The sequence below is a fragment of the Esox lucius genome, chromosome 13, assembly GCF_011004845.1.
Source record: "Esox lucius isolate fEsoLuc1 chromosome 13, fEsoLuc1.pri, whole genome shotgun sequence".
NCBI lineage: Eukaryota > Metazoa > Chordata > Actinopteri > Esociformes > Esocidae > Esox > Esox lucius.
Window position 1 is genome coordinate 31,080,759 of NC_047581.1, and position 27,802 is coordinate 31,108,560.

General features: G+C 43.3%; 1 protein-coding gene across 4 annotated transcripts in view; it reads right to left on the reverse strand.

Moving 5' to 3' along the window:
* Positions 1 to 3,461: 3,461 nt before the first annotated feature.
* The window catches only part of si:dkey-215k6.1 (transmembrane protein 132C), a 221,088-nt gene continuing 196,747 nt past the window's right edge, over positions 3,462 to 27,802 (reverse strand). Inside the window, exons 8-10 of one of the 4 annotated variants that reach the window (XR_004576736.1) lie at positions 24,747 to 24,938; positions 20,365 to 23,592; positions 3,462 to 4,376 (exon numbers count right to left, since the gene is read on the reverse strand). Coding sequence is in view for 2 of the 4 variants with exons in the window: in XM_029124855.2 (XP_028980688.2) it covers positions 22,366 to 23,592; positions 24,747 to 24,938 (1,419 nt within the window). In the remaining 2 variants the exon portion in view is untranslated. Of the gene's footprint in view, positions 4,377 to 19,356; positions 23,593 to 24,746; positions 24,939 to 27,802 lie in introns of those variants that run through there. The other 3 variants (XR_004576735.1, XM_029124855.2, XM_034296661.1) reach the window with 3 other exon arrangements.

Here is a 27,802-nt window from a genome sequence, read left to right on the forward strand (position 1 = left end):
ACTGGAAGGGGCTCAATCATCTTCATTGATTATGTAACAAATGATGGCAGCAGCAGAATTAATTCAGAGGTGTACAGAAGCATCTTGGCTACCAATGTACAAGAAAATGCCACCAGACCCATGGCCTTCCTTCACAAGGCAACAAGACAATGACCCAAAACACACTGCCAATGCAACCAAGGAGTTCATCAAAGGAGAAAAGTGGAAAGTTTAGGACTGACAAAATCAATCTCCTGATTTAAATCCAGTTGAACATGCTTTTGACTTGGCTGAAAATGAGACTAAAGTTAGAAACTCCCCAAAACAAACAGCAAAAAACGGCCGCAGTAAATGCTTGGCAAAGTAAGTCCAAGGATGATGCCAAGAGTTTGGTGTCAATGGGTCGCAGACTCACTACTGTTATTGGATGCAAGGAATTTGTGACTAAACTCTAGCTTTTATACATTTGCTTTAAGTTGTTTAAGTGGATGGAACTCTGTGCTGTTTTTCTTAGTTGGTAAAACCGGTGTTGAAACAGACAGAAATAAAAGGTGAGTCCCTACTATTGCCTCATATTCATAATTGTATTCGATTTTCATATGCCTTGAGCGTACAGCAAAAAAGCAATTTTGATTTCAGTGTCCCAAGTTCCTCAAATAGAAAACTAAAAGGTAAAGTAGTCCTAATATTTAAGACCTCAGAGAGAGATAAATTCTCACCGGTTTTACCTATCAGAAGCAGACATTATTATGATCGGCTGTCTTTTGTATTCCATACCTGTGTTGGAATAAAGAGTATGGGAGTTTTTTCACTTTGTGAGTTTTGTATGTCCCTCGGGTCACGGTTGACTTCCTGCACCATTTCTAGTTTTCACAACAATGAATTTGTGTCATGTTCTTGGAGTCATGAATTGTTTTACTTTTCAGGCTTTTCACTTCATACAGACCATTATGACAGTGTTTTGCATTACTTATAGTGTAATTTTTCTTTTTTTGAAATTTAAATAACAAAAACCAAACATAGAGGAGCAGCCATTCATACAGAGAGACAGAGAGATTCATGAGCGCTCAGAACATTCCAATTCAATGCAGCGTAGATTTACTTAGACTGTGATATGTAGTTGTCTCAACTAGCCGTGTTAGGATGAATGCAGGAACTCTAAGTCATGTCTGCCAAAATGACTGAAATGGAAATGTTCATCGTCACTAGCCGCCTGCTTTGAAATACAGACACGGAGTGTTAATGACGACATTACACACAAAACAAGTGTATACACGAGATTGGAGTTAGGCAGTGTCCCAAACTCTTTTAATTACCTCTGTAGCTTTACATTATGATGTAAATCCCAAATCCAGTCCTATTCCCTATAAAATGCATAACGTCTGACTAGAGCTGCATCAAACCTGGTGAAAAGTAGAGCACTTCAGAGAGAATAGGGTGACATTTAGCGCATAGCCTTGATATTTCTTTGCTCTAAACTGATTAACTACAAGTATCCCTTCTGTCCCTAATAGGCAATAAAACAGTGTCTTAATCACACTGAGCACAGCGTAACTACGCAGACCCAAGAGGCACCAGGACCGACTCCTACATGTGAGCTGAGGTCGTTATGAATACCATGAGGCAGGTAGCACCATAAAGAAATACATTTTAATAAAAACATTATTGCTTTTCTCCTTGTTATGTAACAACAAGAAGAAAACGTGTTAATGAACTCAGTAGCAACAAGGATACCTGTGCAAACTCTTCCTGTTTTATAAACGCTTGTAAGCGGGTCCCCCAAGTAGATTACCCTGAAGAAAAAATATAATCCCTGTTACAAGGGGCTGCCTGGGCCTTAACTGATTAATCTGGACGTTTGTAACTGCACTGTAAACAAAAACTGCATAGTAAACGAAAGACTGACTGAGAAATGCAAAGCCTATATGAAATCCATCTGTTTCTGGTTTGATATTGTCTTCCGCCTGTTGTGATTTCTTGAAATGGACACCTTCATTCTCACAAAAAAGGAGGCTCTTTGAAAATCATGGGTGTTAATGATGAGTCCCCCCCATCCCCGGCATCCACTCTTCTCGGAAGGCTTTCCACTAGATGCTGGAACATTATGGCAAGGATTTGATTGTGCACACATCTCACATTACACACTATATTACACTACATACACAGACACACACAGATACTGAAATTATTCTTTAGAGCCAACCTTCTTTGCTTCATTCTTTTCATTTTTATCTGTTTTTGATGATTTATCGTTGAACAGCCAGCTATTTGTTCCGTAACAGAAAATGATGCGAGGCTGAGAAATACGACGTGTTATGGGAAGAGACATTTCCTACCTCCCGTCTTCCCTTTTCCTGCTATTTCTGGCATGAAGTAGTTCCTCCTCTGAGATAAGATAGGTGGTTTCAGCACACAGACATCGTGTAGAGTGGTATAACTGACTATAATTTTCAAAGGACTTCAGTTTATTAGTTTTAAATGTATGTTTTTGGCCATTTTATGCTTAATGTCAGAGGAGAGACATTTAGAAGAGAGAGTGCGCTGAAGAAGCAGTAGGTTTTGGATTCAAGACCCCCCCCCCCCCAACTTAAAGACTTGATTTAACTTTGTAATATACTGTACTTCAAAATTTGAATTTTATAAAAGCCAAGCCAAGTTGTTACAAATAATTACATTTTCATGGACATTAGTAATTTAATATACCACAATGAATCAGCTTTTGATACTGTTTATAAGGTGTCAATATCAGGACAATATCAACTTCAGTAAGGTATTTCTTCAAAGATGTTATTATAAAAGAAAACTGGACAGTAGATAAACATTGTTATTTTTGGGGTGACACGATATACCAGTATCGACGATAACCGTGATATAATAAAAAAAAAAAATTATATCATGTTAATAAAACACATATGATAATATTGTATTCACTAGGTGAAAATGAAGCTGTATTTTTCCAATAAACCCTCGGTTTTTAGATACCTCATTCATGTCACATATAGACAAACGATGCATGTGCTTAAACAAGGAGACTGGACCTATGCCCTGGCATAGAAATCAACACATTAGCTCCACTAGTATCAAAAAAAAGGATGTTGTATTTTTCCAAAAAATCCTCTTGGTTTTTCCATAGCTTATTCATGGCCAAACAATGCATGTACTTAAACTACGAGTCTGGATCTATACAGAAGCATTTGAATTCAAGCTTTTTCGTAGCCCATTGCTTTTACCAAAACCACCTCTCGGTGTTAGGCCTTGTGGATCTTTTGTTAATCAGTTCATCTGGTTGCCTTTTCACTATCCATTAAGTGTAATTGTTCTTTTTGTACACTTAAATTTTTTTATTTGTGCTTTTATGGTTACAGAATTTGCCTGATTGCTTTTTTTCCAGCAAATTATCTATAAATACCGCGATAACATCGTTACCGTGAATTATTTGGCCACAAAAATTGTGTAGAATAAAATTGTGTGAAAGTTTTGTGACAGCCCTAGTAGACACCTGCCTCAGTCGTTTAGAAGACTCAGGACATAAGGAGACAATGCAAACTAAAAGACGGACCATTGAGAACATTTCAGCAGGGGATATTTCAGGGGGGTTGACCAGAAAATAACATAACAAAATATCAGTCCATCTGAAATCTAAAACTGCAAGACTAACAAAAACTGGACAAGCGGTCTAGTAAGGCAACGCCAAGCCCTGCAGATTATGTTTGAATGGACCGTCAGCAGACAAGCACAGTAAAATAAAGAAGTCTGAGCTGTGTTAGCACAGCCACTGACTGCAAAGTGTCATTCGTGTGGCCGCTGGGAGTGTAAAGAGTGGGATGATAATGTTAATAGGAAATACATATTATGTATTATGGCTGGGGATATTGTTGGCTGAAAATGCACAGTCAGGTGCTCTGGCTAAGAGCAAGAAATCCTGCAACCTTTAGAAACCTTTCTAAATTTGCATTGACAGTCAGCCAATGATGAGTGAGGAGGTACTCCCTCCTTGGATTTCTGGTGGAAGACAATGAGCTCAACCCTGCTAAGCAGGCCAGTGTGTCTGAGCGAACTGTCTTTGTGTAAAATCTACCTCCTTTGCTTATTGGTAGCTGTGGCACCAGTTTTGACAAATTGTCTCATTTACGGCAAACACGGCATTCTCTAGTTTCTTTTGATGACATTACGAAGTGGGAAGTAGCTAGCTACAATCAGATGCTCCAGGAAGGGCAATGGGCGACGTGAACCTCACCAGCACAGATCGAGGTAGCCGAGCACGATGTCGGATGGGGCGCCTTGTCTCATTGCATTCTAGCGACTCTGCGCGTAGGTTCGGCGCCTTGAGTCTTAATGGTGGTAATTGGACACAGAATCCGCTGTCCTCCATGCATGTTTGTGACCGTGAACACTTCCTGTCGGAGCGATAAGAAGCAGAAAGGACATGTTTCAATCTTCAACCCTGCTAAACCTGCCTGAGCAGTTGCTCAGACAAAGTCAAACATCATGAAAAACTTATTTTTAAATAGATTCCTGATGTTTTTAATTTCATTGTTAATAATTTAATAATTGCTTGATTTACCCTAATGCAGTATATATCCCCTGCAAAACCGTCTATTATAGTTCACACAATAATTAAAATGTCCCGTTGCAGTAGGATTTACAGAAATGGCATCTGCAGGGTAAGGGTATATAAAGACGAGCAGGGCGCGTGTAATAGGTCAAATCAAGAACGGTTGGAAAAAGGCGGTAAAATGAGACGAGATGGCCCAAGAGACAAGGAGAGAGAGAGCAAAAAGATGTTCAAATGTTATATATGTCACTCTCTTCCCTGTGTCTGTCGGGCCAATAAACGTCACATCACCATAACAGCGATCTATTAAAAACCGCCCGCAGGTAAAAAGCCCGGCTAATCTTTAAACCGTCAAACAGTTTTTGTCCCTGTGACATCCCAAGGTCACGTCGTGAATCAGCCCTACCGTACAGGGAGGAGCAGGCCGGAGCTGCAGGAGCCAGGAGGACCTCTGTTGATAAGGAAACCAGCCAGATTGGCATGTGCCTCTCTACAAGCTCCTGACCTGCCAGCCAGATGGATTGGCTTTCATGCTATCAAGCTTTTCTTCCTTTCCTTCTTGTTTATTTTTTTTTTGGGCATGTTTTTGTTGCTGATGAGACTAATGCTGCAGTGTGTTTTGCCAGTTGTCCCTCCCAAAAGAGGTACCTCGCACTTCTAGAGTATTTTCCTGGTTAAATAAATTATTAGTGAAGGGCTTGCACTGCTATGGGCAAGTGGCATCTGGGATCTGTTACGAATGTCTTTGATTGGCCAGGCATGTCTGGCCAATGTGTGTGCCGGGTATGTGTGATTGGATCTCTGTGATCGGCCAGATCTGCCAATAAATATCTAATGATTCATGAGGAACAGGGTGCTTCTTTTTCTTTATTTTTCTTGTGGTGGCCACAGGATAGTTTAACAAGGGTAGTTAAAGTGCCCTTTGTGAGGAAAGTCCCACTACACAGCTACAAGCTACACAGAAGAATGCTTGGCTTACGATATATATTTCCATCACACGTATATTTTTTAAACCTATTTACATTACGGTCCCTTCTCATCACACCTGAGTGATATGTCCAACTCCTAGTATGCAAAGTGTTGTGCAATAATATATTACTATGTGCCATGTAACAGATGATGCTATAAGCGTCAGACAACCATGTGCGCTTACATTCATATGGTCAGTCCCAGTGGGAGTGGAATCAAAGATCCGCCATTGAAGGCTCCGTGCTCTACCAACTGAGCCAATCTTGAAGGTTACCAAAGTTACCAGAGTGCAGAGGTGGTTGCGGAGCACAGTGTTCGAGTGGCCACAAGGAGGGTTTTGAGTTGAGTGTATCGTGGTATTTCATAATGTCAGAGGTGAGCACAGGGCCTGTGTAGCCAGTTTGGTGCATAATAAGCTGTTCCTTCTCCTGCATAATCAATCCAAAGAGGAAACAGAAGAGCGATTCCATTACAATGGCCTTCCGTGAAAAGGAAAATGAATAAATATTAATCAAGCATTGATTAAAGCGTTAAGACGATGGCTCATTATTCACATGACCCACAACGAGCCGCCCTCACCCCTCCTCTTGTCGTCCCCAACGGATTATATATTGAGCGGTCAGGGGAAGGAGAGCGAGAGTAGAGACACAGCCAGAGAGAAAGAATGCTAGAGAGACAGAGAGAACGAGAGCTAGAGACGGATAGAGGGAACGATAGCCACAGAGAACAAGAGAGCAAGCAGAGAGGAGAGCTTGAGAGAGACAGAGAGAAAGACACAGGGAGAAAGAGCTAGAGAGAGACATACAGAGAGAGAGAGACACAGGGAGAAAGAGCTAAAGAGAGACAGACAGAGAGAGAGACACAGGGAGAAAGAGCTCAGTTGTTCAATATTACTTGGGAGGCCATTGTTCTGCCCTGCCATTATTCACCGGTGGAAAGAATAAGCCTTGAATGCAAGACAGAAACAGACAGAGCCTTCATGCATTCGCAAAGCCGAGAGAGAGCTAAGAAGAGAGAGAACGAGCAAGAGGAGGCAAAGAAGAGAAAGAATGAGAGAGAAGGCGAAGAAAAGAGAGCGCGGTAGAGCGAAGAAAGGGATGTGGGAAGAATCACAATGACTCATGGGCGATGCTATCTTCCAGGAGGGCACAGGAGACCGCCTGGTAGAGGTGTCTTGCACGGAGAGATAAGAGTCGAGGTTCAGGGAGGACACTCAGGGCCAACTCGTACTTTGGGGAATCTAGACAGTGGAGTACTGGAGTATATATTCAGATAGAGCCCTAGCTGCTGGACACATGCTCAGGGAGTGCTGATGGCAGAAATTGGCCCCAGATTTTGGTTATGCAATAGTGTCCGTGGGCACAGACATTTAAGTTGGCTAGAGAGATAACTGGCACTCAAAGCTTAGTATGGGTAAGACTACAACAAATAAAACAAACTTTTTCAGTAAAAAAAATTTCAAACGTCTGTTATACAGTCCAATACGTAGAACCCATGGCATTTGATAACAATAGTTCTGGAATAGAGCAAGCTGAATATTTAGATTTTTTTGTATTAGCCTGAACTACTGCTTTTCTGAGTGGATGTTACATTTAAAAAAAAAAAGTGCACACTATATATGCCACTGGTTCCGGCCCAGGTAGGACACAGAAGGCTGATCCATTTATATTAATAATTATTGTTAGTGAATCTTAATTTGGCTCTGTGATCTAAATTACAATGAGATTACGGTATAAGGGAGCTTCAATTTGAGAGCACATAATATATTTGTGTGCACATACTGGTTTCAGCGTTTATAAATGACGATGCATCATATATACACTTGCCCTATTTCAGGGCTCCAAAAGTATTGGCGTTATAGATGTTCCTGGTTAGTTAGAGGTGTTCCCTTACCACATTTGAACAGACTGCTGCTAATATCTAGTCTTCATTCAATGTTTTTAATTTACCTTTGGAGTTATCAATGGGAGCCTGTCAAAGAGGTGTCAATGAAAGTCATGGAAGAGAAAACAAACATAGCTACAACCTTAGTCTTACCGAAAACAGATTGGAGAAACAATAAGAAGACAATCACCGGTGATCTCAGCCATTACCACATGCCTAGTAGGGCTTAAGCAACGTCAGTGAATGACCAAACTATGAAACCTGGTCTCATTGGAATACGTAAACTTTTAACCATCAATCTATGGCACCCGAGTTCACATATGTTACACTATGTTAGGTTACATTACAATGTGCTACCGAAACATATAATACATTACGAACGCTAGTAAAACGTATTATGTTACAAATGCTAGACAAGCGTATCATATGTTAGGAACGCTAGGAAAACGTATATGTTACGAACGCTATTAAAACGTATCATAAATTATGAATTTACACGAAACATCCCGGTTGTGTCTTAAACCAGCAACATTCAGTTCCCCATTCAGGCATCCTACCCACTGCACCATGCAGAGATATCTGATTCAGGCAGACAAGCAATGGCTTTACCAAGGTTGCTACAATATGTATTTAATGCATTTCAGTTAATGTTAGGTATCACAGCACTGGGGTTAAGGTTAGGCTTAAGGTTTGGGTTAAGGTTAGGTATCACACCACTGGGGTTATGGATAGGGTTAAGGTTTGGTGTATAGTTATAAAACAAAAAAGGTTAGGTTAGGGTTTGGTATCACAGCAATGGGGTTAAGGTTAGGGTTAAGGTTAAAAATCAGTTGTAACATACGGTAGCGACCTTGGTAAAACCACTACTTGTTGCCCCAAAAAAACACTACTCGTTGCTGGTGCAAGCAAATGCCCCAGAAAGCAGAGCGTCATAATACATCAAGGCAATGACTTCAGACATACTGACAAATAAACTCAGGGGTTTTTCAGGGTCCGGCCAACTAAATGTCCGGATATAAATTCAACAGAGCATGCCTCTAAACTCCCCTAAAGGATTATTAGGAACACCTGTTCAATTTCTCATTAATGCAATTATCTAATCAACCAATAACATGGCAGTTGCTTCAATGCATTTAGGGGTGTGGTCCTGGTCAAGACAATCTCCTGAACTCCAAACTGAATGTCAGAATGAGAAAGAAAGGTGATTTAAGCTATTTTGAGCGTGGCATGGCTGTTTGTGCCAGATGGGCCGGTCTGAGTATTTCACAATCTGCTCAGTTACTGGGATTTTCACGCGCAACCATTTCTAGGGTTTACAAAGAATGGTGTGAAAAGGGAAAAACATCCAGTATGCGGCAGTCCTGTGGGCGAAAATGCCTTGTTGATGCTAGAGGTCAGAGGAGAATGGGTCGACTGATTCAAGCTGATAGAAGAGCAACTTTGACTGAAATAACCACTCGTTACAACCGAGGTATGCAGCAAAGCATTTGTGAAGCCACAACAACTTTGAGGCGGATGGGCTACAACAGCAGAAGACCCCACCGGGTACCACTCATCTCCACTACAAATAGGAAAAAGAGGCTACAATTTGCACAAGCTCACCAAAATTGGACAGTTGAAGACAGGAAGAATGTTGCCTGGTCTGATGAGTCTCGATTTCTGTTGAGACATTCAGATGAGTCAGAATTTGACGTAAACAGAATGAGAACATGGATCCATCATGCCTTGTTACCACTGTGCAGGCTGGTGGTGGTGGTGTAATGGTGTGGGGGATGTTTTCTTGGCACACTTTAGGCCCCTTAGTGCCAATTGGGCATCGTTTAAATGCCACGGCCTACCTGAGCATTGTTTCTGACCATGTCCATCCCTTTATGACCACCATGTACCCATCCTCTGATGGCTACTTCCAGCAGGATAATGCACCATGTCACAAAGCTTGAATCATTTCAAATTGGTTTCTTGAACATGAGGACAATGAGTTCACTGTACTGAAATGGCCCCCACAGTCACCAGATCTCAACCCAATAGAGCATCTTTGGGATGTGGTGGAACGGGAGCTTCGTGCCCTGGATGTGCATCCCACAAATCTCCATCAACTGCAAGATGCTATCCTATCAATATGGGCCAACATTTCTAAAGAATGCTTTTCAGCACCTAGAATTAAGGCAGTTCTGAAGGCGAAATGGGGTCAAACACAGTATTAGTATGGTGTTCCTAATAATCCTTTAGGTGAGTGTAGTTTGCAGAAAATTATACGTATGGAAAGAAAACCTGGAAACTTACAGACAACAACCAATCCAAGCAGCAGTTTCAGGCCTGACACAGCAGCACCAGGAAAGATACTGAGCATCAGTTGGGATCAGTGGGCTGCAGACCTCATGCACATATTGCATGCAAAGGATTTGCAGACAAACAGTAAACACACATCCATAATTTTGACATGCCCTTAAATTCACGTGCCCTTAAATTCATGCATAAAAAGTGTTATTTCTAAAACTAAAGAATTTTTGCCAAATGTGTGCTCTATGCAAATAAATGGCGTATGTCCACATGTGAAGATGACGTTTATCCAGTGATTTATCGGCTATCCTCACGCTTCCTTGCACTTAATACACTAATCTAGTGAGCACTGCTGGAGATCCAGCCGAACAAGGCATTTAATTAACGTGACATGTTTTGAGGCTTCACTGATTTACATTCCCTAATTTGTGTCCCTAGGCATCACATTTAGAAAAGCCTTTTTGTCCTAAAATGAAAAATGTCCACTGAATAATCTGACCTAATGCTGACATCCTAAACCGGACACTGCACAGTGAAAACTCCGCTCTGACCAGCTGACTTGACAGATGAAATAACACTGGTTACACTATATAACACCAATGTCATGGTTACACTATATATTTCCAATGCCATGGTTATACTATATAACACCAATGTCATGGTTACACTATATAACACCAATGTCATGGTTACACTATATAACACCAATGTCATGGTTATACTATATATTTCCAATGTCATGGTTACACTATATAACACCAATGTCATGGTTACACTATATATTTCCAATGGCATGGTTAAACTATAAAACACCAATGGCATGGTTACACTATATATTTCCAATGTCATGGTTACAATATATATCACCACTGACATGGTTTCAATGTATTTAATCAATGACATGGTTACAATATATATCACCAAAGCCAAGGTTACAATGTATTTCACCAATTACATGGTTACCATATATATCACCAATGTCATGGTTACAATGTATTTCATCAATGTCATGGTTACAATGTATTTCATCAATGTCATGGTTACAATGTATATCACCAATGACAGGGATAAAACATACTGTATACACAGTGGCATTTTTATATGTAAAAAATTGGTGGGGCACAAACCATTTCAAAATATAGGACACACACCAGTAAAGCTACAAAACTCCCTCTTGCTACTGATGTGTTTATTTAACAGCGTGGTTCAACAAAACACTTTTAAAGACAGAGTGACTTGCTTCTACCAGGTGTTGTAGTACACATACTGGAGAGAGAGACCTTCTTGTGTAATTGCTCTCCTTCTCTCAAACACACACATGTAAAATTACCACTGTCACATTTACAAACCTAAATTAGGAATGCAACCAAGCTCAGAACCAATGTGCCTACAGGACCATATGCGAACAGCAATGAGCTCAACACCACTGAAGGCCACAACGAAGCGTAAAGACAACTTTTTAGGGATACAGATCCATTCTATGACAACAACCTCAATAGATAAGGATGGACACACTGACACTGGTTACCATCTATATAAATCGATCCAGCAAAAAAATATGACCAATGCACGGAGCAGCACCACAATTATAAAATATGCTTTCACTCACCAAGGCTGAGGAGTCACTTGTAAAGAGGTGGCACGGCGGTTCTTCCCCTGGGCAAACTTTTCGATGTCTTTGAAAATTAAGTGATGTAGCTGAATCTGCTGGCTTTTGATGAACAACATGGCCAATGCGTTGAGTCGCGGCTGTCCCATGGTATTGCGAGTGAAGGTTTTTACCCTCTTCAAGGTGGAAAAGTTCCTCTCTGACTCGGATGTCGTAAAAAGTGTTGTTATGATAATTTTCACCGTCTTAACAAAAGCCTCCTCTAGGTTGTTCTCATGGATGGATCTTAACAGAGACAGGGCCGTCATACCAGTGTGAAGCTCAGAGTGGCGGTACAGAGTGGTCAGCTCAGACTTCTTCAACTTTTCCTCATTTCTTAGAGGCCATAGTTTCACCGCACAGTCAAGCTCAGGTGTAGGGAATGACAGGACAAATTGTGGGAAGAGCAAGCTGTCAACCAGCTTGGCAGCAATCAGGTGGTCACTTTGTGAAAATCTCTGCTCCACCTGGGAGATGACTGTGTCGCATATATCCTTCATCTCCTGCGCTGTGTTGGTTACTCGTCGGCCTGGCTCGTCTGTTCCATCGTGAACAATGGCAGCCCATTCATCAGTTTGGTTCTCCAGAATGGGTGAACAGGTGAGCGCACTGCTAATCCCTGATGCATCAATGCTCTGTTTTTGCTGAGTGTTGTATAAAACATCAACTTCTGGCATAAGGAAGGAAAGAAAAATCCAGCAGCTGCAGAAAGGCTCGGTCCCAGAGTTTTTTGACAGGCCGTATGCCTCACTTATGGTGGCCTCATCCCATCCTGGTTGTGGGCATATGTCCACCATACACAGGAGCAGCGCAGCGCGGTTTTCCCAAACTGCATTGACAGTTCTACTTTTAAAGTTCCGCCGTACAATGGGTTTTCTTGGAATGAGTCTCTGTGTTGCCTCAGCATGTGCCGTAACACGTTTTGGAACGCCAGAGAAAAAGGTGGCAAAAGCAGTTAAATCTGCAGAAAACACCTTCAGGATGCTCATCCTTGCTGAACAAAGTTGCTGCAATGTCAGGTTGAGCTGGTGAGCATAGCAGTGAACAAACTGGGCATGTGGGTATGTCTCATTCATTAGCGACTGTACCCCTTCCACTCATTAAAGCTGCACCATCATAAGTCTGAGCGATCAGCTTTTCTCCCAGCTTCAGTGGCACACCCTTGATGCTATTAGAGAGGCCGAGTCCAGTTTTATCTTTGACTTCCACAAACTCCAAAAACCTCTCTGTCACTGTATTGTCAGGCAACATGTATCGCAACACAACCACCATTTAGGATTTACATGAGACATCAGTATGGCAACAAATTATGTCTTGTCCACTTGCTTGGCTATCTTCTCCCTGTACACTTCGTACATACAGTCTAACGGTTTGTTTTGTACAGTGCTAGATGTCCTTGAAGATGGGCTGAGCGTTTGAAGTCTCATTGTGCCTCTGAAGTCTCGAATCGCCCTCACACACAGTCTCGAAAATGCATCTGAATATTCCAGGATTTAGGGAGTCCACCGACTTGTCGTGCCACTGCAGTGTGGTTTCACATTTTCCACACAGTTTAATACGCTATGATCCGACAGTTTTTTTATGCTGCTCAAGGGAGCGCCTGTATGCACAGTCAACTTGGGCTGTGACATTTACCCTTCCAAGTAAGCCCAATTTCACAGCATTGTCCAGATGACTCCCGCTGCTCTCATGTTTTGCAATCCTCTCAGAAAGATGTTTAAAATATTTTTAACCCGTCCTCGACCAAAAAACAGAAGAGTGCCTTCTTTTGTATGCTAACCGTTAGCCACTTTTTCTTCAAAAACCACTCCATGTTAAACCGGCAGTTACTTTCACCAGCAGTTTGAGTAATGACAAAATCCCGTGGCTGATGGGTACCAAGTTGCTTTACTTCAAGTTTCTCCTCCAAATTAAGGGTTTCAAACCGGTGCTTTTCAAATTAAGGGTTTCAAATCCACTTAATTAATTTCCTCAAGTTATCTGGCATTTGTGAAGCTAACAAGCTAGCTAAGACAATCTACCCTCCTTGCTCTTCTTACCAACTAATGTTGGCGCCAGACAGACAGACAGCCTATCAGGTCTGAAATACGAAATGGTGCTGTAGTGGGGCTACCGGCTGTCAACCCCACTTGGCATCAAATTCGTGTGATCTACATTGATCACACTAACATTCTGAACATGCGTATTAATATTTTCACACGTACAATGTACATTGCATTGTGAGAGAGGGGCTAGCCCCACATTCACGCTTAGCCTATGGTTTACTACTGCAAACTTGAATCAGCAGAACGCAGTCTGAAGCAGCAAGCCAGGGACCAATGAACATGAAACAAATTCCTAACACAAATGATATGCAATTTAGGAAGATGCTATATTCATGGATAATAAATTATAGGAAGTAATCTTTGAGAAATAAAAATAACATAATTGTGTTGCAGTTCTTTCTGTTGACAACAGGTGGGGCTAATGACCAGTCGCCCCTGTGTATACCACCAATGACATGGCTACAATGTATCTCACCAATGACATGGTTACAATATATCACCAATTACATGGTTCAAAATGTATATCACCAATGTCATGGTTACAATGTATAAAACTAATGACATGGTTAGAATATCTATAACCAATGACATGGTTACAATTTATAACACCAATGACATGGGTACAATGTATATAACCAATGCCATGGTTGCGATGTATAACACCAATGACATGAGTACAATGTATATTACCAATGACATGGTTACAATGTATATATTAGTGATTATTGTAAACCAGCTGACACAACAGGGAAATCATTTAGTGGTTTACACATTAGTGGCCTACACATCAGCAATATAATATTCAGGCATACTCATGTTTGGTAAATGAATAAGCAAGGCAAATAGTTGGTATGTTTCAGTTAATGTCAACAATTAATATATACAAATCTGTATAGAACTGAATGAAGAATAGTCCAGTACTTTGGCGCTTACCTGCATTCAAGGCTGTAAACCACTAACGTTTTTGGGAAAGTACTTTCTCGAGGTGAGAGAGGTTAAAAGCAAACTTTTGCTAGTGGGAAATGAGTCCAAAATGACTGCATTGTTCACTCATCCATTCCAATGCTATAAAATGTACACTTTGATTCAACAATTTCAAATGCATCTTAGATTTGATATGGGAAAGAAATGGAACAATTTGGATGCCCACACAATCAAAACACAGAATACGGGACTTGTGACAAAAGGAAGCATACTTTCAAACTACACTCCACCAACTTCAAATCATTTCATCTTTTCTGCAGACCATGCCAAAATAACATCAAGACATTTACAAGCACGGCTGCATTTAAAATCAAATCCCTCCATACTTCTCCAATGGGGCTCGACACAAAATAATATTCCCAACACGTATTTTATACCTTTCTTTTATTTGGCTTACCTGTCTTCTCTTAATTAGTTTGAGTAAGAAGAGGCCAGCTTTTTCGACAATTACAGGGCTGTAAAGAAACACTTTATGAGTTTATCAATAGAAAACATTCTGTTACAAAAATAACCCCTGCCGATGCACTGAACACAGTGAAGAAAACTCAAATCAGCCGCGGATAACCACATGTGGTATTAACCAAATATAAATTCTGTCCTGTTCCGCCCATCCCAGCCTAGCCCTGCCCATAAACCAAAATCACCAATGTCCACTGCTGTCCTAATACCAGCCCGTTGGTTGGAATGATCTTCTTCACGGTCAGCTCCAGTGGATATAACCTACAACACGTATGGAGAATGTGTGAGGTGGCCAACAGGTTTCCCTGCCTCCGGTGACATGGGATATCGAGGACACAGGACTGTTGCATCACACCGAAACGTAAATATGATTTACAGTATTTCCAGGGAGGGCGAGGGGGACAAAGCCCATGCCCCTGTGAGTATTCAGCTAAGCATAGAAAAGTAATTTTCATAGAGGCCTGGCAGCCCCACACAGTGTGGACTGTTAATCTTCTTCATACACCCCCACGTACCACCAGCATTCAGCAACAGGGAAACATGGGAGGAAAAAAGTGGATCAAAGTAATCTGAGGAGGAATCGGGGGGAGCACAGACCACGGTATTCCTGCAAAACGAAGGAGAGAAGAAAAGAGAGACAAGCCAAAAATACCCGTCAAGTCGTGAAGGAATGGGTTGGTCAGCTTATCACGACGAGGGGGAGATATGGGTTGCCAGTACTGAGGTGAGTCTGAGGAGAAATTGGTTTCCACAGCAAGGCTATAAGAAACAAAACAACAGTGTCCACTTCTAAATCCGCTCTACTTCATCTTCTAATTTGGCACTGTCTCCCCCAACCACTCCACCACAGGTAGTGGTTCACAATGAAATTGTTAGGAACATTTGTTAACACCCAATTACACAACTTTTCTAGGGGCCTAATGAGCTAAAAGTACTCAGAAATAATTTTTTAAACGGCAATGTTTGTGTCCTAGTTTGGTCCATTGATCAGCCACTGCCTCTGGTGACAATTTCAGATTTGGCTCACTGCTCTTTCAGTAAAACCTCTCTGCTCTATTTTTTCTTACTGTCTCTGTTCATGAAGCATAACACCGCCAGACAATATACATAATCTTAAAGAACTTTGTTAATGGCAAAGTTTAAACTGCACAACGTGCACCTGAGGTAGGAACGTGCAGCAACGGTTCTGAATTATGACCAGTCCATTAAACCTGAGCCTGATGGGTCAATTATAAAATTGCAAATGACGGATTGGGTCTCATTAATGACACACGACAATGCTCCCTGATTGGGTATGGCCAAGGAAGGGGAGGGGGCATTTCTTAAACACCTCTGTGTAGCTCCTAATAACTAATTGCGATTAATTTCACCTGGATGCCACCGTGTAACTCATCCCCCCCTCCCCCAGCGCCCCTCTCCCCCGTCTCCCAAGCTGTTACATTAAAAAAAATATACAGCCTTCATTAAATAACTCAGAGATGAATGGATAGGGAGTCATTTGAGAGGATGAGACTGGAGCTCGCATCCTTCCTGGCCATCATACATCAAAGCAGTTAACCAAGGACAGAAATGGAGGATAGGATGTAATGTGGGGGAGTGGGTAGATGGGCTGGGTTGGGCCGGCCAATGTGCATATGCTTTTGTGATTAAGCTGTTGGCGTGGTGTGGGAGCGTTAGCGGAGCGGGGAAGGGCGGGATTAGGGAGCGGTATGATGTGTCTGATCTATTAGGGCGAACACTCCTCCATTTCAGGCAGACAAAAGCCTCCTCATTAGTACAACACCTTTGGCTCGAGAAGACAGCTCAAGACATTAATCGTAGATTGAGAAGTAGGTAGGTTGCACATGAGGGTAATGATGTTACCTGGCGAACTAAGATCTGGTGTGTTCTTTCTGAATGAGAAGGATCCGTTTTCTTAACAAAGACCATATGACTTAATACTTCATGTTAGTTCACAATGTGACATATTGTGTATTTTTTTTCTTCTACAATGACGTTTCCTTTATTCACAGAGAAGGTAACTAATGTGTCTTATTATGACGTTTTAGTTTTAATGTATACATGCACATGAATTAAAGTTCTGGAGGTCAAACCCTTCAAATCCCTCATGTTGTTATTTTACCAGATAAGCTGATAGGAAATTTTATAATTTACATCGATGACCTGGAAGCCGATAGGGTTAACTGTCTTGCTCTGGGTCAGAACTAATGCTGCCAGATGGGGCGGTTTTATAGCTAAATGGGGCTATTTTTAATGACATTGTGAACCGACTCCCTAAGTGTACAAAGGACGGCTTGCTCAAAATGGCTGCCGTCAGACCTCAGAAAACCACAGCCTCCTCACTGGGAGTTCTGTCACTGTTTCTCCGGTCAGGTAACAAACTAAATGCTATGCTGAGTAATGAGCAAAGACACAAACAATTCCATTAGCTTTTTATTCGCGGTAAAATGCATGTCGCGTAACACGCCGAACAGGTCAGATACCGTTAATGGACTGTGTACTGCAGAGCGAAGCGCGATGGGTGATAGGGCTGTGGCAGTTCAAAGAGCCGCTAGAGCTCCGGGTCTTCCAGGCACTGTGATTTTTACCGGCAATCCATCACCTAGTTAAACGTCACCATCGGTGCCTACGCCGCAATATCAGATAACATTGGTAGGATGGTATATCTCCTGGTATATCTATTTTAGATATCACCGGTGGGATAGTATATCGCCTGGAATATCTATAAACATTCACATTACCTTTCTCGTTGAACCCATAAAGCGGGGGGGGTTCACTTTGCGTGTTGTTTTGGTTTACTGACTTGTCAGTGGTTTGTTTCACAATCCAACCCCAGCGAAGATCAAATCTCTCTTATGCTAATTTGGTTGATACTGGCTACAATGGGGTTACATTAACGAGCAAGTCATGTCAAAGAACTCTCAACGCGGTTCCTAATCGGTACTTTTCCATCAGATGTTACATCACTCCTGCTCGGCGGCTGCGGGACGAAACAAAACAGACACTATGAAGCCATTTCAAACGGATAAATTATAGATAACCTTTGAATCAGTAATACTTTCTGATGCCTTCTTTCACGTTATCTTAATCTTTCGAGAAATGACATAAACAGCGGAGGTACACATTCACCGGTCCGTGGGTTAATGATTCATTTCAGGCTGTCCTGGCCAATGGAGCCTAAGCTTCCTTCAACTTGGCATCCGTCTTTGGCCACCGTCGATGCAATACCCGCCCCAGTAACCAAAGTAATACCCGCCCCAGTAACCAAAGCGGTGTTTGGTAATGAATGTGAAATAAAAACGAAATGTCATTTCAAGACACAGGCCGCTTCCCCTTGGCTTCGACAGCGCAGTCATTTTTCTTGTTAATGTACCATGTCGAATTTGTAAGGCGACGGCGTGAAAATGAAAGGTTGCATGTCTCACTTGGTTGGCAATATGTATTTGATAACCACAGTAAATCAATGCGGCTCAGGGGAAAAACATGTTAATGGAAGCCAGTAAATTGGAATGGAATTTGTTTTAAAAGGAAAACCAGTTCCACGCAACTGGGGAAACCGACACACTTGTTTTACTCACTGAGAACTGAGTTGGGGGAAAAGAGATAAAAAAGAAAGAGGAGATTGGGAGAGAACTATTTCTGACGGATCCCTTTAAAGTCTTATTACGAGGCCTGCAGAATTAACAGGTACTAACAAAACATAATTGGATTAGGTTTTGAAATGGTCATAAAGTACCTTTTAAAAATAATCTATAGGACAGAAGGCGTTGATAGCTTTATAGAACAGAAGGACCTTGTTTAGGCTTTGTGCTTCAATCAGAATGTCCCATGGGGCGTGTTTAAATTAATGGAATATAATGTGTATTATTTTCAAAAGGCAGTGATAATGCAGCCATCACCTTTTCTCTCGTAAACAACACACATCTGTTCTGAGAGCGGGGAAATAGCCTCACATTAGAAAGAAATGACTTCTACGAACAGTACTACACATTTGTGCAGCTCCTTTTTTGATGGAGTCAATCCGAGTTGGGAAAGGGAATGTCTTCAAAGACCAAATGTGTCCATCGGCAACCAACGCTGCTATTATTCAGATTAGCTTTTTAAGGTTTTACAAGGATTCACTCAATGACGGCCATTTTGGAAATGATCTCGGCAAGACATCAACTGCAAAAGCCACTGCAATTGTCTGATGATAATAATCTGTGGAGAAAAAATGACTTCACACTTAGTATACCACTAACCTCTTCATGAACCTTAATATGAACTACATAAGCATCCTTTCTTAGAAAAAGTTACTCTTATGTGAAAAAAACAGAAGATCTACAGGTGGCACAAGGTCTAGTTGTTGGGGCTTCTTCCTGGTGTCTGAAAAGTCTCTGGTTCTAATCCACCAAGCTAAGTCTGTCACTGAGCGAGATAGTTAACCCACATTTCTCCTCCACCCCCGTAATGCTCTCCCCACATTCCTGCCATAATTAAGAATTGGTTCTTAATCAACTTGCCTGGTTAAAAAATGTTATGTTCCAATGACAAGCGTATAGATATAATGGAAACATTGCAAAGTGTTTACATACATATATCTCTTTATTGTTCAGGTCCAGAAAACCCTTGCATTTCAAAACAAAGCTGTTTAACATGAAATAAAAACTGGAAAAAAGGGACATTATAAATGAACTAACATCTATGACTCACTCAACGCACTAAAAGGCCTGGGAAGTCTGTCTGCTTCACCTTAACCTTTGTTCTGAGAAAATAATGCAGGGACGAGCAGAAAACAGTAACGGAGGCATGAGCAGAAACTGCAGAGGCTCAGCTGGACATATTGCTTTTCTGTCCCATTCTTCACAGCTCAGGGAAACACTTGGTGGACCAAGCCCTCTACAATGCAAACAGAACGGGATGTTTTGATTGCACTGCGTACCATAAACCAAAATGTGTTCATATTCCTCTTGGGACAAAACGAGGCCGGTTGTTAGTCGCAATAGTTTTTCTGTTTTGAGGTGTGATGAAAAGGGATCCCATAGATTGTAATGTTCTTCAGCTTCACTGTCTATTGCTTTGAGGGTGTATGTGGTGATCTGCTTCTTGACTTGCTAAAAGTTTAAAACCCCTTCAAGTTTTGGATCTTTGTGGTCTACAAGTAAACTGCACATAGTGGATCGTCACACAAAATTGTGATCGAAGCGGTTCCTGTCACTGGAATCTGGTTCCGTTTGATCAGTGGGTAGAAAGACTTGTCACCATATTTAGATTGATGGAGACAGACTGAGTCCTACCCTGTACAAATACAAGCACTTCAATTCAATATTATGATTTAAACCATTTGTTACAAAAAAAAAACAATATTACCCAGCAATGACAGGTGTACTGTGTGGAACATAACCCCCTTGCACTGTAAAATGTACAAAAATCACCATTTCTGGCTAGTGATCTGCTCCTATCAACAAGTACTCTTAAGCATTTTATGTACATCCACTTCTCCGTAATAACATTTATAAATAAATATTGCAATCTCACAATCTACAATGAACTTCCAACGTTCTGTCTGTGTGAGTGTTCACCTGAGCTGACGGAGGGCTGAGATTCCTCTCTTGCTCCACTCACCATCGTCGACCATCCAATAAAAGAAACTGCAGGGACAGAAAGGAATGACAGAATCTTTCAGGAAAATAAGAGTCTGTCAAGAGGGAGAGACACGTGGGGCTGGTTGACGTCTCGAAATGCACCCCCCCGACACAGTAATGCGGGTCGGGTGTGTAGGGTGGAGGGTGTGTAGGGTGGAGGGTGTGTAGGGTGGAGGGTGTGTAGGGTGGAGGGGAACACAAGGATGTGGACGGTGGATGGACACGAGCAGCGAGTCACGCCCCACACTTCTATAGTCCTGCGTGGTACTGAACACCACAGAGTCTCTGGTCTTTGTAGTCCTGCATGGTACTGAACACCACAGAGTCTCCGGTTGTTGTAGTCCTGCGTGGTACTGAACACCACAGAGTCTCCGGTTGTTGTAGTCCTGCGTGGTACTGAACACCACAGAGTCTCCGGTTGTTGTAGTCCTGCATGGTACTGAATACCACAGAGTCCCTGGTCTTGGTAGTCCTGCGTTGTACTGAACACCAAAGAGTCAATGGTCTTTGTAGTCCTGCGTGGTACTGAACACCACAGAGTCCCTGGTCGTTGTAGTCCTGCGTGGTACTGAACACCACAGAGTCCCTGGTCGTTGTAGTCCTGCATGGTACTGAACAACACAGAGTCTCTGGTCATTGTAGTCATGCATGGTACTGAACACCACAGAGACGCTGTTCTCTGTAGTCCTGCGTAGTATAGCACAACCCAGAGACTCTGGTCTTTGTAGTCCTGCGTGGTACTGTGCACCACAGAGTCTCTGGTCTTTGTAGTCCTGCATGGTACGGAACACCACAGAGTCTCTGGTATTTGTAGTCCTTGCATGGTACTGAACACCACAGAGACTCTGTTCTTTTTTTGTCATAAGGGCTGTTATTTGGGTTAGATCCCATGCTCAGCAGCCTAGTCATATAGGGCTTTAGAGAGCCCTGTTCTGCTGAGTGTCCAGTCCCATTCCGGTTGTGCAGTCTCTTTATTGCTGTCCAGACACAAGGTGGACAGGCCAGGGTCTGCCGAGTTCAGGCTAACAGGAGAGCGACCTCCACTGGCTACATTTCTGGGATGAAAATGTGTTTCCAATTCACTCTTTTTCAAATGAATTAGCTTGTTCAGAGAAACAAGATATTCCTCACACTGTCCAAATAACACACTCTATACTAATGTTTTTGTATACATGTTTTTGTTGCTGTTGACATATTTAGAAAAGATTGTTTCACACATTAAAGTGTTTTTCTAAGCAGGGCCTGTGAGAGCTTGGGTCGCGTTTTGATGATGACAGGGTCAAAGGTCATGGGCTGATAGTACTTTATTATTGTGCATTTCCTCTGAGTAGTAGAGCTGGTTCGGAAAAGAAAAGACTGAGGACAGACTTGTGGAAATTGAGAATTGAGAGTTCTGACAGGAATGTCAAATAACATTTCTGAATGATGTCAATTATATTAATTTCCATGTCTGTGGAACCATTTTTTTTCACAATACCTAGTATAATTTTATCTGCATATTTTAGATATTAACAAGGTTGTTATAAAAGTGATAACTATTAAATGAACTTTCTTCTGACTTGGGAATCACTTGTGTTCTTGGATTATGTTATGTGCCTCTGCAGATCATGTGAGTTGACTCGAACTACTGCCTCACCGCAAATTGGATCTGTTCTTATCTCTCTCTGAATCTACACTACCTCATTCCGTTTGTCTCCACTCTCTATCTCCACTCTGTAGAACTGTTCCCTATGAACTCCAATCCTGCTCTTTTCTAGAACATTCTCTCCTGTCTCTAAGCCTATCCCTCTTCAGAACCGTCTCTCCTATCCCAAGCGATTCTCCTCATCCACCTCTGCCCCAAGCATCTCCATCCTCCATCCAGCAGACCAAAGGCATTACAGGTGAGTTTTATTCATGTGTTTCTCCTCTCTCGACCCCCCCCCCCCCCATTCTTTCTCACAGATTGTCCTGTAGCCTCTCCATGTAGGTTCTGATCTCCGCCGACGGGCCCAGGTCCATGTCCTGGCAAACCCACTTGATGTCGTCCTCGTTGCCAATGAGGATGGAGTTGGTGTAGGGTCCGCCGTCGTCCGGCAACACTGTGGCGAAGGAGGTGAACTTGACCCGCTTGCGCTTGGCAGCACTGGGGGAGTTGTTGAGCGGTTCGGCCTTGCCTGCCGGATCCTTGCCGGCGCACTGCCGGGGCTCTGCGAGGGAGCGTGGGAGAGTCTGACTGTGGGTGGAGCCCCGCTGCAACCCCACACCCCCTCCTCCATTCAGCAAGTACTTGCTCTCCTCGTAGCCCTCGCCGCGGTCGATGATGGTGGTGCACTCATCCTGGCGCGGCGACTGGCACTGGTCGCCGTGGCACTCCAGGAGGTCGGCCTCATTGCCTAGCCACACCCAGTCGTGGGCGTGGTTCATGTTGCCCTGCTCCAGGGCCGGCAGCTGCTTGTGGCGATAGCGGAAGGCGAAGCTCACGCAGTTGATGAGGAACACCAGGATGGCGAGGCAGAAGACGCCCAGCAGGGCATACATGCCGATCTCCAGGTCAGACAGGCCCCGCGGCGTCTGGGACAGGTCGCTCCCCGCGGCCCCCGGCACGTCCACCTGAGCTGGGAAGCTGGTGTAGTCCGCAGGGTCGCTCTGGCCCCCGTTCTCCCGGTTGTTCCCGGTGGCTCCCTGCTTGTTCGCCCCCACCCGGTGGGTGACGGAGCTCTTGGTAGTGGCAGTGGTCTTCCGCATGGCGCCCTCCTCACGGTCTGAAGCGGCGTTTGTGTGTTTCCAGCCGTCTTCTCCTGCCCTGTCACCGTCTGCGCCTTTTTGTCTCGGCTCATTGGTGCCGTTACCCGGGCCTCGCTCTCCTTCCTGCTGACCTGCGACCCTTTGATCCACGTCGCTCTGGCCAAATTTGACCCGGACGCTGCCCACGCCCATGCCCAGGACGCTCTTCCTCTTGGACTTCTGGCAGGTCTCGGAGATGACCATCTCCACCCGGATCAGCGGGCCCTCACCCTCCCCCTCTGCCACTACCACAGGCCAACGCATCGGCTGCTCCTGATAGGTGGACACCACCGCCTCGTCCAGGGAGATGGCGCTGAGCGTGAAGTCTCGGGGGTCGTAGATGTCCAGAGGGGTCACCGAGCCGTCACTGTACTGAATCCAGGCACTGATGACAGCTTCCTGTGTGTGTTGGGGAATCCAAGGAAGCCAAACAAAAAAAACAGTGACATGTATAGAGAGTTAGAGAGAGAGAGTGAGAGAGAGAAAGTGCAAGAGAGAAAAACAAATGAAAAAGAAAGAGAAAAGGAGAGTGAGTCACCACATTCCGGTCTCTTTTCCTATGTTGCCAAGGCAGCTCTTGGCCTTGGCAGCTAACAAGCCGTTCTGTGTTAGCTATCTCAATCTGAATGCAAAATGAATAGCCTCAGCCTCTATTGAACCAGACAATAACATGGAGAAATATCCTGGCCACTAATTTCTCCTTTTTTTTTTTTTTTTTTTTTTTTACTAAATCTGTGTTGTTTATTTTCTCCATTTCAGTCAATAAAGTTTGTTTTTCCCACCTTAGCTAGAAGTCTTAATTTTCCCAGATTCAAGTGAAAACTCAATTCACTTCTTTAATCAAAAAAGTATTGTTTAAGTCAGTAACGCCAAACCCCTTGCAGAAAAATAATTAAGGCTCCATGTTGGAAAAACAATGTATTTCCCCCTTGATAATGGTGAGATAAATAGAAACTAAGCGATAAAAAATGGAACTGCAGGTTAACTGCAGAGAAGAATGTCCGCTTTCGTTATAATTAGATGGAGCTTTTCCAATTAACTGCCAATGAAAATAACCCCCTATGATATGAATATAATTATCCAAGGCTACAAGCACACTACTGTACACTGAAGACCAGTGTACAGTAGTGTGCTGTACACTAAACCAGAGGACGTTTGAAGTTGAAGTGAAAATGATGAAACTACTAGAGGCTTTTTGTGCCAGATACATTCATTAAGAAATGATTCAACAAGTGAACAGAGTATGAGGCCTGTCTTTTACACAGTGGTAATGTAGGAATGAAGCCTGTCTTTACAGAGTGGTAATGTAGGAATTACACCTGTCTTTACACAGTGGTAATGTAGGAATGAAGCCTGTCTTTACAGAGTGGTAATGTAGGAATCAAGCCTGTTTTTACTCAGTGGTAATGTGGGAATAAAGCCTGTCTTTACACAGTGGTAAATGTAGTTATGAAGCCTATCTTTACATATTGGTAATGTAGGAATGAAGTCTGTCTTTACACAGTTGTAATGTGGGAATGAGTTTGTGTGTGTGTGTGGGGGGGGGGGTAAACCTGTTTAGGGCTGTGCAGCATGTCCTGAGCGGTCGTGGTCAGTGTGATGGCCTGGTTGCTCCCTGGGCTGGCCTGCATGCTCATGGTCAGCGAGGCCACCAGCTGGACACCAAGTTCGGTGATGGTCACCTTGTCATCCCGGACCGTCACCGCCTTCTCAGCTAGGATGGAGTCGGACAGAGGTGACAGCACCTGGCAACAAGAACAAGAACAGCAATACTTAGAGCCCGGCCACACACTTTGGAATACAATTTAAAATCCTTACAAATGTATTAAAAAAAAACTAACAGAGATTGCTGCTTTATGTAGAAGTGAAATACATGTAATAGAGGTTCCCCTAAGGCTCCAGGGTCTATGGTGAAAGACCTGGATCCTAATTGGCTCAAAGCTGTTGTATATCAGACCATATATCACAGGTATTACCAAGGCATCTCAGTGGTCTAAACCACAGGTAACATTTATTTTGACTGTTCTAACTGCATCGGTGACAGGTTCAAAACAGCGAAAAGGCACCTTAGCCAAAATGCAGCTAATGATGCATCCAGGCACTTGTGTTTGGTGTTTTGTGTGGAGTCTAAGAACAGCTCTCAGCAGTGGTGCACTGGCTGCAGACCACAACCCCTTGGGCCTAACTGGCGAAGTAGAGAACACGCAACAACACAGGAAAAAGCCTCCTGGCCACCGCCGACCTGGAGCTGTTGATAAACCCCTGACCCTGCTAGTTCACTTCCCTAAGTACTCCGGGCTCAGAAGCGGGGCACCATCTAGGGAAGCAGGTTTGAATTTGGGACGCGGATCCTTCTAACTGCTTTCGGTCCTGGAGCCACCGTCACTACACTCAGCCCCGTCATAATCCATCGCTGCTGTCACTTCCAATATGCATGTAATCTACCATGTTAAATGTTTCAGCATGTCTCCGTCCGCCCTGTCTGTCTATCCGTCACACTCGCACTCTGGAGTCCCCAGGCCGGTCGGCCGCACTTGAACACGCCAAAATGTAATCAAAACAACTTAGCCCTACGAGGAACACTGGCGCGTGAGATTAGGAACAATGCTTAACGACACCACCGTGTACCGACAGGCAGCTGAATCCGACTGGTGTACAACGAAATCGGCAAACAAACATGTCAGCGTCAAACTCAATCCTGTTGTCATGGCTGCAGACCCGCCACTTGTTGATTGACACCGCTGGGACGTCTTCTTTCTCCACGTAAGGCAGAGAGAGAGAGAAACCAAGAGGGGGAGAGACAAACCAAGAGGGGGAGAGAGACAAACAGAGAGCTTGGCAGGGAGGAAAAGATTGAAACGTCAAAGAATCGAGTCCTGACGACTTACAGGCAACAAGGGACAAGTTAGTAGAAGTTCCCATGTAAAGACGGGTGCTTCAATGATGGCCTTGGCTATCCATGTGCTTACTGGTTGTTTGAGTGCTAGGCAAGATGTAAGTGAATACACCCCCAGATGTTCCTAGAGAGCTTTAGGCCTCCCCCCTAGCTACCACCCCAAACATACCTGCCCATGCATCCTACTGGTGAACTGCGTACAAAGTACATGAGGCGAACAGGCCGCAAGAGCAAAAACACATAACGCGGGCCTGAAAATTCAAGCCTGTCTGATCCGAGCCTGGTCAGAGGAGGCCTGGCCCAGCCCCAGTCCGATCCAATGTCATAGAAATGAACCAGCCCAGAAAAAAGCCTGATTGCAAATGAAAGATAACAAGTTTGTGGTAGTGTGTGAATAACGACAAAGTTAACAAGTTACGCTGATGTTGAACACAATGGGACAGCGAACTGGGAAATTAAAACTACATTTGAATAACTGTTAAATATACTGGGCTTTATAATAATGTTGCTTATTCTGAGTATTCTTTTAATAATTATGAATTTATTAATTTTCACTCACATCAAATCGTCTATGGCCGGTTTTGTCATTTTTGTCGTGATCGTTGTGACCCGTCTTGTTTGCATATTTTTACACACCTATTGTTTTTTCTATTCTTGCGGGGACCTGAGACCTGACAGAGAAATCTCCAGCCCTAAACCCTAAACACGGGCCTTTTTCCAGAGGACTGAGCAAAAATCCTTACCTAAGCCAATCTTTCATGTCTTCGTATCAGGTCCCCACCTTTACACATAGATGTGAATAACACAGACACACAGACACACACACACACGCAGACACACACACACGCAGACACACACAGACACACACACACGCAGACACACACAGACACACACACACGCAGACACACACAGACACACACACGCAGACACACACAGACACACACACGCAGACACACACACACGGAGACACACACAGACACACACATGGACAGACACAGACACTCACATGGACAGACACGCAGACACACGCAGAAACACATCAACACACGCAGACACCGACACACACATGGACACACACACGCGCAGACACACATGGACACACACGCAGACACACACATGGACACACACACACGCAGACACACACATGGACACACACACAGACACACACACACGCAGACACACACATGGACACACACACGCAGACACACACATGGACACACACATGGACACACACATGGACACACACACACGCAGACACAGACACACAAGACACACGCAGGAAAACAAAGACAATTACACACACACAGAGACAGACAGACAGACAGATACATAGAGAAAGGAATCCCATTTTGAACCAGCAGGCATGGTAACACTTCACAGAGCACTTTGGGTTGTTTCTGTCATCTTGGTACGCTGAGAGAATCTCATTAGCACCACGACTTCCTGCCTATGACTCAGCCGCTGATGAGCAAATGTGACTGTGAATTGTCGTCGCCTTTATTTATTTATTCTTGGCTGGTCGTATTGTTTTATTGAAATGCGGTAATGAGTCCACAAAAAATTATGCAGTGCTCTCAGCATCATACCATTACCGCCGAGATTACAGCATGAATCTGACAGCTAATTGCGTTCATAACGATGTTGGGAGAGAGCTTACGGCTGCCGCGCTGCAAGCAAATCTCAACATGGCTGCGTTTCTGGGAAAAGTCCTCC